We start from the raw sequence: 16,476 nt of genomic DNA on the forward strand, positions 1-16,476 counted from the left end.
AGAAAACTTATTTTCCAATTTTGTCTTTTCAGGCAAGTGATATGTAGTAGTGTACGAATCATGAATGTCTGATTCAGTTCCTTTTCTTTTTACAAGTTTTAGTGTCCATAATATTGTGGCCTTCAATACATCATTCTTTGAAACACAATGTTCAAATGGCCCTTGCATGTTCACAGATGGGTGGGGTACAGTCAAACCTCCATTCTCAATTTCTCAGTAACAAGTTTCTTCTCCCATATATTAGCACATATTTTATAGAGTTAAGAACATGCATTTTGTACTTCTCACCTTTCACGTGCAAATTTGATATAGATTCCTGCATGCTTGAAATTTTTATTACACAATCACTAGCAGTACATAAGGCCTTCCTTAAAAGTTTAATCCATTGGTTGTATGCTTCGTCCATGCTTCATTTCAAATTGCATATACACTGCTTTTGTTCGTGGTTTACAGGTTTATGATAAGCCTGTTGAGCAGACACAATACATATTTGTTCAGTTCACTTCTTCTGGTGTGCTCTTTACGTGTTAAATTAATCCACCAGTAGATAATCATAAAAATGAGCAAACTGAGAGCTCACAATATTTAGTCATAGTTAATATTGGCATTCAATTAAAAAACTCATTTTTTATGTCATTATATCTGCTTCTAGGATTTCAAGGAGGTTTTTATAAATATTCAAGGAGTTTTCAGACTATTTCAATGAGTTTTCAAGGAAAAATAACCCTATAATTAAATTCATGAAGTTTTCAAGGAAAAATAGCCCTTTAATTAAATTCATGGAGTTTTCAAGGAAAAAAAGCCCTTTAATTAAATTCATGGACTTTTCATGGAATAATAGCCCTATTAATAAATTCAAGGAGTTGTCAAGGACCGAAACCAAATTCAAGGAACTTTCAAGGACTGTGGGAGCTCTGAAAGATATGTTTTGCATTTGTGGGTTTTTGGGTGACAGAGTCCCTCGAAATGAGATGCAAACAGTTATGTCCCCTTAGATATAACAATATGTACAAGTCATACTTCGTGTTTTATTGAAATAATGATCTTGTTTCTATTTATATTTATGCTGTGTGTGTATGCAAAATTGTTTTTGTGTGTGACAAAGCAAGAGAAAGTAAAAGAAAAAGTTAAACTATAGATGCAACAGTTTTTGTTTGTATGTGTGTGTGTGAAACAGACAGATTTGGAGAATTACTTAAATGATTTTGTCATCTGTAATCAATAAGACTTATTATACAAGATAGCAATTCATGAAATGTACATATGACAATTTTTTCACACTCTGACAGTTTGTAATTACAGACAGCCCCAACAGCGTGGATATTTTGTTTATAATTGAATTATATCACAAAACATGTGGATTTGTTTCTTTCATAACTGAAATTACACTGCTATTATATAAAGTTTTGCCTCAACATTTACATTATTTATCTTTTGAAGATCATATTCATTATATGAACTTTTGATGAGTAACATTTTATTTTAAGAAACACAGTCAAGTTTTTAATCCCCTGTAGGTTTTTATCGTATTTGTAGATCCCACAAAAGCAACCTATGTGCATTATTGATTTTTGACCATGTGCATACACGTATGAAACAACGTCATGATGATCCTATGGATGCTTTACCTAAACTATTATTTAGCAAAAAGATGTCTTAAAAACTTAATCAGAACAAGAATGTATGTCTGATTGATTTTTTATGTAGCTTTAAAAAAAATTCAGTCATACTACTAAGATGTCTGCAGTGTAGCAGTTTACAGTTATGTCGAGCACCTGGGCATCATGCCGCAGACATGTAGCATGATGTCCCATCCAGTGACATTATCCTGACACCAAGCCGACCAGTCCTAACACTAACCTCAAGTACTGAGCGCCTAGCCTAGTGAGGCAGTTGTTAGTACCCTTTTTATAAGCCTTTGGTATGACTCAGTTGAGTTTCGAACCCATGACCTCCCGCATCCAAGGTGGATGCCCTAAACACAAGGCCAATGAAGTGGTGAATCAGAACAAGAGGTAGAAGGCATAAAAAGAATCACAATGAAAGAATCAGAACTGAGCAACAAATGGCATGTACATTTCCAGTGGCTTACATAAAAACATGTCAGCTGTAAGCCTAATGTGCAGATTCGTAAAATGCAGAAGTTTACATCATTCTGAATAAACAGAATCATTTCGGTCATTCCATACTGTGTACATGTTTACAATCTGGGTAGCTGTTACAGCCTTACAGAGAAAAGAATTACGGGAAAATCTGTGAACACCGTTGATACCTTTTGTGCAGTTTCTGCAGATTTCAGTTATCAGTTTTCTAGAAATTTGGAATATCTTCACTAAGTGCTGACTAAAGTATGAAATTATTGAATAGTCTGTGTGGTAAATTGGTATACTTGTAAATCATGCAACATGTGCCACACCTAATACTATGTACAAATATACCATGTTACATCTATTAATTTCAACAAGGATCTCTTAAAGGGATTGACAGTTAACTAGCCGGAAAAAAATACAGGAATTCAAAATATAATTTCTTCTTTTTAACCACTGAGCGTTGAAACCATTTCTGATATTCTTCAGTGATAGCCAGATTTTTAAATTAGCTACTGTTGTGGACTTAATAGATGCTAGATCAAATTAGCTACCATGGTGGACTAAATAGATGCTAGACCAAATTAGCTACTGTGGTGGACTTAACAGATGCTAGATCAAATTAGCTACTGTGGTGGACTTAATAGATACTAGATCAAATTAGCTACTGTGGTGGACTTAATAGATGCTAGATCAAATTAGCTACTGTGGTGGACTTATTAGGTGCTAGATCAAATTAGCTACTGTGGTGGACTTATTAGATGCTAGATAAGCAACATTTTCATTCGGTACCAAGAAGACATCTTTAAGAATATGTTGATAAAAACCCCACATCAATATGACCATCGGGGAGTAGTGACAGCAAGAGTTTCAAGACTGCCAGGAATACTGGTTGCATGATTGGCACCATTTTTTTTCTTCTTCATTTAGGACAAACTAGGTATAATAAGAAGTCCACTGGTGAAAATCCTTTACCGATATAGCCATCCATTTGGAAGGAGTCGAGATAACAATATTTTCAAGATGGCCACCATGGTGGCCATACTGAGGGTCAGTTCGCTCATTTACAAGCAGTTTCAGCGATAACAGATGGATGGATGTTGCACAAAACACCATCAAAGAATCATGGACATTGAAATGTGTCTGACAAAATCTACCAGAATGTTTGCATACAACTTTTTGAATGTGATGAAAAAAATTCTAACAACATTTCAATAGGTTCTGTATGTGACTAAATATTTCAATAGGCGTGAATGTGATAAAGTAAGAAATTTATGTATATCTGCATAAAAGAATAAACAGACATGTCAAAAGATACATAACACACCACAACAAAGTTCTGTAAACTTTGGTTTTGTTGCATCATACTGAATCCAGTTGGCTTCTGTGGTGAGGAGGAAATGCTGCCACGACCCCAGTTCCCATCCTTCAAACTTAAGACTGAGTTTATAAGACACTGGCTGGTTCTAAAAAATAGGACAAATGTCATATAGCACAGAACATTTACAAATAAAATACTGACACTACTACAAATGACCCACTCATACTATAAAATAATTGATCAAGATTTGTTGCAAATGCTGATTGTGTAGAACATACTATATTCAAGATAATCTTGTCTTTCCAAAGAATATGGGGCCCCATGTGGAAGAATGGTCAAAGCAGCTGACTTTACCAATGACTGCCATCTCACCTCTGTATGTATCACACTGTGTCTTGGGCTCAGCCAATGTGGGTATGTGAGAAAGCTTGCTAGAAGCTTACCGGTGGTCAGTGGTTCTTACCGGGGTTTTCACAGGTTCTTCATCCACCTGTTATACTGGCCGCCATGCACAGCTTATTAAGTGCTGAAAAATGGCATTAAACCCACAAGAAGACCAACTATAATAAAAGAATGTTGTTTATATCACTGAATTTGATACTGTATTTGAAAGATTTAATATTTTGTAACCTTTACCTCATACCTGATATACCTTTAAAGAACTTTAGCATCTTTATCTTATATACTTTTTTTTACATATTTTAAACTATATATATATATATATATATATATATATATATATAGATATATATATATATATGCACACACACACACAGTGTGACCCTGTTATAACACAGCAGTTGGGAGCCATAGAACCCAAATGTGTTATAAACAACCAGGTCAGTTAGCTGAAGAAGATTATGCAAGTACCCCAAAAAATGTGCAGGGGTGGGGTGGGGTAGGTAGGTAATAAATATGCATGGTAATATACATGCTTCATTGGCACAGCTACCATCTTAAATCGACACATATTAAATGAGAAATATACCTGTAGTGAAAACAGAAAAGGTATATATAATATTTTACTTTATTTTGAGAACCATGGATTGGTACATATACGTGTATACTGTTTATATATACATGTTTAGTGTATAGCACGAATAGAGTATCAAAACCGTGTACTCACCCGCGAATCTCATCACATACATTGAATCCACAATACAAGTAATTCCAACGAAAATATACACACACACGGATTTAAAATATTCAATAATTTTGTTGCAGGTCATATAGGTCTGAATTCAGTGGAAAATCACGTAACAGATGATGAAGCACATTTAATTTTCAGTACGCCCCAAGTCGGTAAAAGCTAGTTTGCGTTTTAAGCCACCACTGGTAGCATTCTTAAGCACAAACTTTTCCCCTGCAAAAAGGAAACAGTCACGGCACAGTTATTGTTTTCCAGTCACGTTGGAAAATGAAAAAATCCATCAGATTCCATTGTTTTTATTTAAGTCTGGTACTGACGTCCTCTGATGAAATATTCTTTGTTTTTACTGAATATTGTAGTTGACTTTCTCTGATGAAGGGTACATGTGTTATTGAAGTCACTGCTAAAGGACAGCTTTGGAGAACCAAACACATGCCCGTTTCTTATTGTGGCGGCAACATCAAATAATTTCTTCCCCATTTGCTTAGTATGTTTTCATAACAATTGGAGCTTCAAAGATAATCTGTTTTCTTTGATATTTTATCTGGGTACATTTTTTAAAAAAGAATTGGCCATCATTTGGTCGAATGTAGTTCCTGATCCTTCCTGCCTTTTGAATAGACTAACAAGTAAGATGTTATTTTTTTTTTTTTTTACATTTGAGGTGCTGCCTTCCACACATGCATCAGAAATTTAACAAAGCGTCAACAGATGATAGAGATGCAGGGTGTTCTGGTCTGATGACAGGGTATACTACAGAAAATGTGAGCGTTATGAAGGATTTAATTCTGAACGAAAAGAAGAGGAATTTACTTACCATCCACATAGAGATGTCCATTTATGTAAATATATTAGTTACTAGTGAGTGGCCGAAAATCCGATGAAAGATAGATTATGAGAAAATGCCTCATCCAGTTGATCTCCACTACCAGAAATGTCAACAACAAAAAAGGCAGATATCTCACAACATACAGTATTCATGCTAGATGTCAACATAAGCAGATTATGATATAACGATGCACTGTTAAGATGGTTTGTCAACATGGACAAAGAATTTGTTTATGCAATAATTAATAAATTTCAGTGCATTTTACATCAAGTTTGCGGATTCCTTTCATGGGACCTGAATTTCTCCACTCCAAACCAATGGTTGAATATACAAGTTTAAACAGCCAAAAATGTCGCTAATAAAAAAATTTGGCAAATGGTAAATTTTGCTGTCAATAAGGAAAACAAAATTGCAGTTTGCAACATTGGCGAAGCCCTATGTGATCCCAGAATAAACTTTTTACACATTATTTTTGTACTTGTACAAGAAAAATACATAAAAAATTTCTGAAGCAACGCCACAATCGTCTTGTATTATTCATATGTGATCTCTTCCCCAAAATGATAATAAACTTCTTATGCTTTGTTTTGTTGTACTTTTAAGAAAGATTTATTTTCATGTATAAGAAAAATGTAAATAAAATTTCAGGAACCACACCACAACTGTTTTATCCAAATTTGTGTTATAACGGAACGTGTTATAGTGAGCTCACACTGTATATATTTTGGAAATTTGAAATTTTGGAAATTTGGAAGTCCCATTCTGAAAACCTCTATGATCCATCTTTATAGTGGCCAGAAAACAGATACATATATCGAACATAAATGGGATTACTAGAATCATGTACCTTTTTATGACTGAAAGATTAGTATAGCTGATCAATCTGATAATTGAAGACCATAAACAAGATACCTGACAATATTCCTAATTAATCAAGGTGATTAATAATTTTACTGCATTCACATCATTTATAGCCATAAAGATATACAGTAGTCCCCCTCTTGAATGGCCCCCGTTGACCAGCGGCCACCCGCTTCTTATGGCCAGAATCCCTTGGCACCAATGAATTTGTGTTCAAAAGTACCCCTCAAGAATGACAACCCCTCTAACGAGGTTAGCTCTCAGCATATTAGTAAAAATGTAAAATGTTCCCCTCACAGACGGCCACTTTTTATTTAAAATGTGTTCAGAACTAATAATTAATTCAGATCGTGACATAAGATAAGTAATCAGATTATTTCAACCATTGATACATGTCTCCCAATGTCAGGTTTCCGTTACTGAAAGAAGTGTCGACTAAAGTACATGTAACACTAAGATTAATATTATATCATTGTCTATAAAAGCTGATGTTTACAGAAAATGGGCTCAACAATGTTATGATCAGTTCTGGGCTTCACACATCTGTTGAGTTCTTCTCTTTGATGATTACAACTGGATATAAATGTCAAGATCATAACAGGGACAGCATAGGCTAAATATAGATTTTGTGGATTAACACACACAGAGAAATTAACCTTGAACAAAACAGGGTACCAGACAAAGACCAAAAAAATCACCTGACAATACATTTATCGTTTTCTTTATGAAGAAGGCAATTCGTCCACTCTACAAAAGTTTTGTCTGCACAATTAAATGCATACAGTTAGCAACATCTGAATAAATAATTACCAAACATTAACATGTCATCACGTAAACAGAGATGTAACAGAAGAAAGTTGGTTATTCTACACGACAACATTGGGTGGGGTGGGAGGGGGTCTTGCCAAACAATTTTATGATGAAAAGACTCAGATAAACAATGTTGTAACCAATAAGGAAATTATTCATCAGCATTGGGAAAATGGAGTAAATGGAAAGAGAATTATCTATGTACCAAGATTTAAATGACATTTTTGAATGGTTTTGCAATGTGCATGACAACTATACCCGCTCACATATCATGCTTACATCAAGAATAAGAACTAATAATGTATATTCAGTTGAACTAAGTCTATTCTTAAGACAAGAAGAAACATTTAATTTAATAATTAATGTTACTTTCAAATGAAGATATTAAATGCTTTGAAGTATATAGCTTTCATACTACATACATTGCATATACTTCTCACAAAAACTTTAGTCCCACTCTGGAACGGCCACACTGGTGTAGAAGGGGTGGCCATAAAAGGCCCTATAAGAAGGGGACCACTGCATGATGGCTTTGGAACTACTTTCCAACCTAATTAGCATGTTGTTTTTCTCCTGCAGTTTGGGAAGTTAATTACAACTGACCATCACAAGCCTGTATGATTGTGGGCCATGGCAATAGTATTCATCTATCCCATCATGTGACGTAGTCCACTAAACATAGCTGTTGCCCTTCCTGATGTTTTCCTCAAGAATCTAAATATTCGCTTTTTATTTTTTTGTCATATTAAAACATTTTAAGAGGTTTATTGTCCCTTTCATTCCAACATGTTTCTTGATGGATGCCATCAAGAAACAATAACCATCAGATTGCTCATGCAGATGTTTTGCGTCACAAAATGTGTGCTGTTTAAAGCATCAGTAAAGTTAGTCTGGTTCCTACCAATTCCACTGAATCTAATACGAAACCTGGATAGGAATCAAATACAGACAAACCAGATTCTACTGCAAACAATCCTATTTCTGTAATTTGTACTTTTATTCTGTTAGTCTGTAATTTTTGGATAATTTCTGTAAGACTAATAGCAAAATCATATAGGTTAGCAAGTCTGTAATTCTATGGATTAGGTTCTATATTATATAGGTATTTAATTTCATGGCTTAACCTCTAACAATACCCAAAACAATGGACACAAAAAGAATAAAAATACATGAACAAGGGTTGGACACTTGTGAGAGACTGGACCATAATTATGAGGCTTTGATAAGGTTGCAGCTCTGTAATACTTCAATTTTGGGATTATCAATGTTGCAAAATTCTGCTTGTACCATGAACTTTGATTGACATGTTTTGGTATTATCTGAAAATCAGTGATATGTGAACTTTAGAAACTGGCAGTTATTAGTGTACATATACATACTATTTAACCAGAACTTGTGGTTTAATCACTAGTTAAGTATTTACAGTCTTGTTCATTTTTGGATTAAAAATGCATGAATAAAATTAGATGTGCTTTCACAAGCCTTAAAATTGTATGGGAAAGTTACTAGCCATAATTAAAAGTCTTGAAGTTCCATTTATCAATGTATCATATAGATTATTAATTTACATGGATTACAACAGTGGGTAGATCTTACATTTGTGCCCCAGGTGGTCAAATGGTCTTTAGGGTTCGCCTTTACAGATCACTGACATCACCTCTGTCCAGATTGGTTCAAGTCTAAGGTATGTGAGAAAACTTGCCAGTAGCTACCGATGGGTTGGTGGTTCTTTCCAAGGACTTCCTGAGTTCTACCTCCACCAAACATACAGCATACATTGTCACATATGCCAATGTGGTGGCCAAATAGGATGTCATGAAAAATAGTTGGACCAAATCCAACTTTTTTTAAATAAAATTTAGTATTTTAAAACTATAAATTTGAGTTAATTTGATTTTTTTTAAGTACATGTATTCCTTTGCAAGACTACAAATCCTAAAATATCAGGAGAACAGTTGTTTTCTGTTTGAATTTTATATATTTTGTATATGTACAAAATATTTTTGGTCAATTAGTGAATTTCTGTTTACTTTCCCTCTTGCCCAGGTGTTGGCATCAGCCTCAACGTTTCCCTGTCTATCATATAAATAGTTTACAGACTTCAGTGTCAACACCACGATTTTGTTATCAACACCACGATTTTGTTATCAACAAGCCCTCTTAATATCAGCACATTATTTTTTACAGGTCAACAATCATCAGAGTTTAGATACAATGTTTAGACGACAACTTATAGCTACATTTTAATTTATGACACAAGTCTTTGAGTGAAAACCCCATGCTAATATGACTATACATTCACAAGGAGTGGTGATAAGGTTTTCAAGGTGGCTACAGTGATGATGGCATTAAAAGTCTCAGCAGCACCATTTTCATTTAGAAACAAGAACTTTGATTGAATGTATGTGTAAAGATTTCAATCCTCATCTTCATATTACTTTCCATTTCAAATAAGAGATATACTGATGTCAGACAACAGGAACAGGTGATTATTAAGAAACAAAAAACATGAATCAATATGAGATATCTTCTAATAACAAAATAATAATAAAAGTGTCACTGTATAGTATTTAATTTGTATAAAACACCCTAAGGACTTCCTTCTTTCTAGTATCACATAATACATGTATAAAGGTGTTCAGGAAATGTGGACGCTAAAATTATAAACCAGCATTACTGATGCCAGGAACCATCCAACTAGTCTTCACTGGTCACATAATTTATTTTGAAAGCTTTTAATGCACATAATTTTAACATGAATAAAGTTTTTTTAGCAAAAGTAATTTTCCTCAATGGATTCATTAAGACTCTAATGCTTGCTTAAAAGAGTGTGATTATTTTTTTAAATACCTGTTTAACGATGTCATGCCTTTAAGCTCATTTATCCTTTGATAAACTTCATCAAAATCTCCAGGCAAATGAGATGTGTCATCTATTGTTGCACCAGTCATCTAGTAAGAAGAAAATAAAGGCAAGAATTACATAAAAGCTGTAATGTTACTTGAAGAGTCAAATAGTTTTTCCATACAGTTTTTCCTCATGACTGTTCCATTTAGACATGCATGGCACCCAGGGAAGGCAAGCTTGAACAAAAGTACCATGCACAACATATTCATGCCTGCCACATGATTAATAGTACTTGATGCAGGCACCTTGGCCTTTAGTCATGGTATGGTGTCTTGAACTTAATTTGCAGAAGTCTACTATTTTCTTATTAGACTTACCATGACTATGACCTCTGATCTTTAGACCCCAGAATCAATTTGTTTATTTAGTGCCCTAAGTTTTGGATATCCACAATGTTTGGTCAGTCAACTTGGTTTCTTTTGTTACTTTGGTGCAAGCCCTTCACAAGCTAACATACATGTCTAAAACAAACTTTATTGTGTAAAACAAAATTGTTTTCAGTCACAAACCTTGAATTTTGTCCTTTTAACTGCAAAATCAATAGATTTCTTTCTCATTCAACACGTTAATCATCCACAAAATATGGTGAGGGTTACATGACTCTCTTAACTTATTTTATCAGTTCTTGAAAAAGAGGCTAATTTGTTATCTAAATACATATATAATTAGATCATCAAGAAATAAGGCCACCACATACTTTTGATTGTTTTCAATGCACCCAGTCTATAATCATTACTTAGTCCAGGGCAAACAATAGACAAAAGATGATTCCTAGTCAATTGGCTAACACAAGCAAGCACCAGACAATGCAGTGGTCAAAAAAATGTTTCTTGCCCAAATGTATCTATCCAATTAAATAACTGCTAATCATCAATGTGAATTATGCAGCATAAAACTGGTGAAATTATCAGCCATGAAGGTAAAAAAGTTAGCTGAGTGCCAGACAATTATCATGTAATCAATTAACTATTGAATCACATCGTCCATCCCCACCCCCTCCCATTACTACATTTGTTTGTTTTCGATTATTTCTGCTGTAGTTAATAGAATTACATGTATTACTCAGGATTGTCTGGTTGGGTTTGTTGGGTTTAATGCCATTTTTCTTACATCATCATCTGTAACTGGCATCCAGCATATTTGGTTGAGGACGAACACAGGCAGGCCCCCAGGAAAAACCACTGATGCAAGGCCACTGGCAAGCTTTTTCACATACCCACATCGGTCAAGCCATGATATGAATTCACATGGAAAGATCTGAGCTATTTCAGTAATCAGATGCCTGGGGCTCCTGCATTATTCAGATTCATATGGAATCTAGCAAAGAACATTTTTTGAAATGCATATGGATGCTGCTTAATTTCAAAACATAAAATACATATATACCAAATAAACTGCAAGTTTTCTTGATTTTTCCATATATTGTTTGGATTATTTTGTTTGTACTGAATTTAGTCACACCTTTGATCTATGCTGGAATGATTCAAATGTACATTTCTTTGTGCTTATTTTTAATAGAAAGATTATGGCTTATGGATTCACTGTGATCGCTACAATGACATGAGATGGCAATTTCATGCATCGATAATTTAACCATAAATGTACCAATGTGTTGTGTTGTGCATACTTTTGGATATTTAACATAGCTTTAATGAGACATATTTCTATGATGTATACATTGTGGTAGTTGGTAGTGATGTCTAGCACTGGGGCATAATGCCACAAACATGTGGCATCATGTTCCACCCAGGCACATTATCCTGACACTAGGCCGACCAATTCTAACATTAACCTCTTAATGCTGAGCCCCAAGTGAGGCAGCTGCCAGTACCATTTTTATAAGTCTTTGTTATGACTCTGCCAGGGCATGAACCTATGATTTCATGCATCCAAGACAGATGCTTTAACCACTTAGACCACCGGAGTAGTCCATTTTGCTTAAAATCAAATATTAAATTGCAATTACTGTATTTTCATAATTTTGTATCTAGCATGCATTGACTGCAGTACATGTATACCACCTGCCTACCCTATATGTTAAGCCCTGAGGATGTGCATGCATCATTTTCTTAACAGACAAGAGCCTGATGGCTCTCTGTGACACTGACCAATGTGCTTTATTTTTTGCACCAAAGTTTCTTTCTCCTTGAAAAAGTTTAAACACATTAAATTTGGTAATCATACAGCTTCATCAATGTTTAAGTGAAAAGTGTCTAGGATATTTTTTATGAAAGTGTGTGTGTCTGTGTGATCAGATTTTTAATGTAGCTTTAAAAAAATTTCAGTCATATCACTACGATGTCTCCAGTGTGGTAGTTTATAGTGATGCCAAGCAATGGGGCATCATGCCACAGACTTGTTGCATCATGTCACATCCAGTCACATTATCCAACCAGTCCTAACACTAACTTCTTAATACTGAGCACCAAGCAAGGCATCATGTTTGTATCATTTTTTGTAAGTCTTTGATATGGGGTTCAAACCTGCAACATACTGCATCTGATGCGGACGCTCCAAGCACTTAGGCCACCAGAGTGGTCTTATTGTCACATCCAGTCACATTATCCAACCAGTCCTAACACTAACTTCTTAATACTGAGCACCAAGCGAGGCATCATGTTTGTATCATTTTTTGTAAGTCTTTGATATGGGGTTCAAACCTGCAACATACTGCATCTGATGCGGACGCTCCAAGCACTTAGGCCACCAGAGTGGTCTTATTGTCACATCCAGTCACATTATCCAACCAGTCCTAACACTAACTTCTTAATACTGAGCACCAAGCAAGGCATCATGTTTGTATCATTTTTTTAAGTCTTTGATATGGGGTTCAAACCTGCAACATACTGCATCTGATGCGGACGCTCCAAGCACTTAGGCCACCAGAGTGGTCTTATTGTCACATCCAGTCACATTATCCAACCAGTCCTAACACTAACTTCTTAATACTGAGCACCAAGCGAGGCATCATGTTTGTATCATTTTTTTAAGTCTTTGATATGGGGTTCAAACCTGCAACATACTGCATCTGATGCGGACGCTCCAAGCACTTAGGCCACCAGAGTGGTCTTATTGTCACATCCAGTCACATTATCCAACCAGTCCTAACACTAACTTCTTAATACTGAGCACCAAGCAAGGCATCATGTTTGTATCATTTTTTTAAGTCTTTGATATGGGGTTCAAACCTGCAACATACTGCATCTGATGCGGACGCTCCAAGCACTTAGGCCACCAGAGTGGTCTTATTGTCACATCCAGTCACATTATCCAACCAGTCCTAACACTAACTTCTTAATACTGAGCACCAAGCGAGGCATCATGTTTGTATCATTTTTTGTAAGTCTTTGATATGGGGTTCAAACCTGCAACATACTGCATCTGATGCAGACGCTCCAAGCACTTAGGCCACCAGAGTGGTCTTATTGTTTTAATGAAATATTGTTTTCATTATGTAGCTGTTTAAGTTCTGAGACATAAGTTTTCAAAAGCATCAGACATTCCATTTGAAGGCCAATTACAATTATGCCTTCTATTAAAATTGAGACACTTTGAACTAAATCCTAAATAATATGTATCATACAATTTCATACTACATCAGTTTGGGGAAAAAAAGGCATCATTTATACAGCAACTGGAGAGTTTCTTTTCAATCGGGTATTCAAGGACTATGTTTGCAAGATGTACTTTTTTCTCACTAAAACTGAACTTTCTTCCTGGATGACTAGTACTAACACTAACCTCCTAACGCTGAGCAACAAGTGAGGAAGCTGCTAGTACTATTTTTATAACTCATTGGTATGACTCGGCTGGGGTTTGAACCCATGACATCTCACATCTGAGGCGGACTTTCTAACCACATATGACACCAGAGCATTCGAAGGAGATTTGTGAATGGAGATTTGTGTTAATTCTGAAAGTTTCTAAGAGGGACCTATTTTGGCAGTGTTTAACTGTCCGTGTTAATTAATTTGCTGGTATATTCCATGAAGGAATGACTAATTATATGTCCCTATGAAACATAATACAGAGTCCTCCCTAGTGACCCTTTATTCACTAACCCTAACAGGAGATTAGTTACAGGTAGCAAAATATTCATTACTAATTACCTGCAAGTCTGAAGGTTTCACTTTATACCATTTAGATATGACTCTGCATCTTGTGTGTAACATGTCATTGTATCAGGGTTCCATATTAATCATTTGCAATCCATATTAATCAGTTGCAATCCATATTGTGAGTTGCAAGAATCTCAATTGGTCATACTTATATAACCGACTCCCACATACTAAAAGGCGACGTCCAACCAGAGTGCATTTCTTGCAATGAACCATTCACTGTTAAGCACTTTATGATAGAATGTTTCAACCTGCAACCCATGCATGGTCAGTACTACAATGTGCATCACATGAAGGAACTTTTTGATACAATAAACACCAGTTGTACAATAGAATTCCTGAAAGAAGTAAGTATTTATTCGAAGCTATAACATTTATGCTATCACTTGAGCATCTTTATGTAATGTACATACCATCCCTTATTTTCAATAACTTTTCATCTGTCTTCATTAACATACACCATTTACATTCCCCATTGATCTGGAAGCTTTATATATTACCCTTACCATCTTATTGTTATCCATTCAACAATTTGGTTTTGATATCACTGGTCAATACAAAACCTTTTATCATTTTTAAATGATCAAGCACATAACTTTTAATGTAGAGCTAAACAGCCTAACAGTGCATGTGTGCCGTAAAAAATACAATCAATCAACGATACTGTGAGTACTCGCTTAGCAGTCAAATCAACAACAATGATCCTGATCTGCCATAGCATAATGCACCTGCAATCAGAAAAATATAAGTGAGTATACAAGGTACTTAATTGCCGATATACAAACTTAATGATCATGTACATAACTTTGGTGACTTTGTTTCTTCAGCCTTTCCATCTTTATGAGGGGTAGTCTGGCACTGATGAATTTTAGGTGGAATTAACTCCCTACTTATGCCAGCTGTAGTGGTCCAAGATTTGAGACATGTTCCCAATTCAGAAGATAGTTCCTTGTGCAATTTAACTACTAACAATCTACAATGTTGCATAAGGGATTTTCAATAAATAAATAAGACTTTTTGATGTTCAAGAATTTTTGACAGATGTACACACCACAGAATAGATTGTAAATATTATGCGAAATATGAATGCATGTTTAAACATTTTTGGAAAATTTTCCACAAATACATTTAATGTAATTATAACAAAGTCTCTTTTGCAGTCGAAAATACCAATATACATTCTTCTTTCAAGACCTAATTGTACAAAATTTTAAGTGAGTACATGAAAATCAGGTGCACAGTGTGGCACACTGAGAACACAATAACAAGTTTCCCATAAATTGTGGCCTAATGTTCCCTTAATTTTGTCCCCTGTGCACCTTGAGGCATTTTTATTCACCATTACTTCTAATGCAAACAATTATTTGCTCCTCTGAATCCTCTTGTGTTCCTCAGATTCATAAGAGAGGGACACATTGTCCCCTCACTCACTTGGATGAAACACAGGTCTCATGTGTCCTGATTTTGCCAGAGATGAGTGGCACTCCACATAATGAATACATTAATCAAGGTTCATAAATGTACATGTAACAGCTTCACAGAAAAGGATACAAATGTAAAAACTGGACAATATACACCAACAAAAGCAACAAATAAAAGAAAAAACACCACCACCACTGGAAAAGCAAATCCTATGTCTCTCCTATGCTTATGTCATAAAAAAAATGTATACAAGCTGCAGAAATATATTTTTATACCTTTAAAAGTTGAGTAGCACATTTTACTGTGACATCATCTGGATGTGATAGAAGTGTCATGATTAACTGATGAAGTGACTGCCGAAGTCTTCCTATTTTGTCAGATATCCCATCCTTCTCAACCTGAAAACATTACAAGATAATAAATGAGAAAATGATAGCAATTTCTAGCATACCTTAAATTCAGTTTAATTCAAGAAAAAAGCCTCCACAATAGCTGACTCAAAATGACTTATTACAATAAAGTATTGAAACATACTTGACTTTTTCCATGGGCTATAAATTTTTGTGAACTTTTGGCATGCAATAAATAATGAATCTGAAGTGATTATTCATCATTTTGTGGAAACAACAATACTCTCTTCAAATTCCATGAATCTAAATTCTGACTAAGTGTCGTTCATCACAGAACCATGACAACTGATACCAATGAAAAATGCCATAGTCTATGCCACTGCAAATAAATTCAATGAGTACTGGTCTTGAAAACGGTACTTCTGCATATTTTCATGCTTTCAAGCACCTGTCTGTAAAAACTAGGAATATATAATGACTATTTTAAAAAGTAGGGAAAAGTAGGCAGAAAATTGGTTAAAAAACCGGAATACAGATTTGAAAGTAGGAAAGAGTACTTTCATTGATTTACCTATTGTAGTTAAGCAAACAATATCATATTCACATCTCTACTTTCTTATC

The 16,476-nt window shown here is 35.0% G+C and overlaps 1 protein-coding gene across 3 annotated transcripts in view; it reads right to left on the reverse strand.

Annotated features, from left to right (window-relative positions):
- LOC149806714 (polyadenylate-binding protein-interacting protein 1-like) overlaps nt 1–16,476 on the reverse strand; it is a 57,680-nt gene that overhangs the window by 19,048 nt on the left and 22,156 nt on the right. For all 3 annotated transcript variants that reach the window (XM_089956834.1, XM_089956841.1, XM_089956827.1), the window contains 3 exons: nt 15,781–15,903; nt 9,909–10,009; nt 3,415–3,553 (listed from right to left, as the gene is read on the reverse strand). In XM_089956834.1, the coding sequence (XP_089812960.1) occupies nt 3,415–3,553; nt 9,909–10,009; nt 15,781–15,903 (363 nt within the window). The remainder of the gene's footprint in view (nt 1–3,414; nt 3,554–9,908; nt 10,010–15,780; nt 15,904–16,476) is intronic.

The sequence above is a fragment of the Sinohyriopsis cumingii genome, chromosome 1 (genome assembly GCF_028554795.1).
Source record: "Sinohyriopsis cumingii isolate HCF-2022 chromosome 1, ASM2855479v2, whole genome shotgun sequence".
Taxonomy (NCBI): domain Eukaryota; kingdom Metazoa; phylum Mollusca; class Bivalvia; order Unionida; family Unionidae; genus Sinohyriopsis; species Sinohyriopsis cumingii.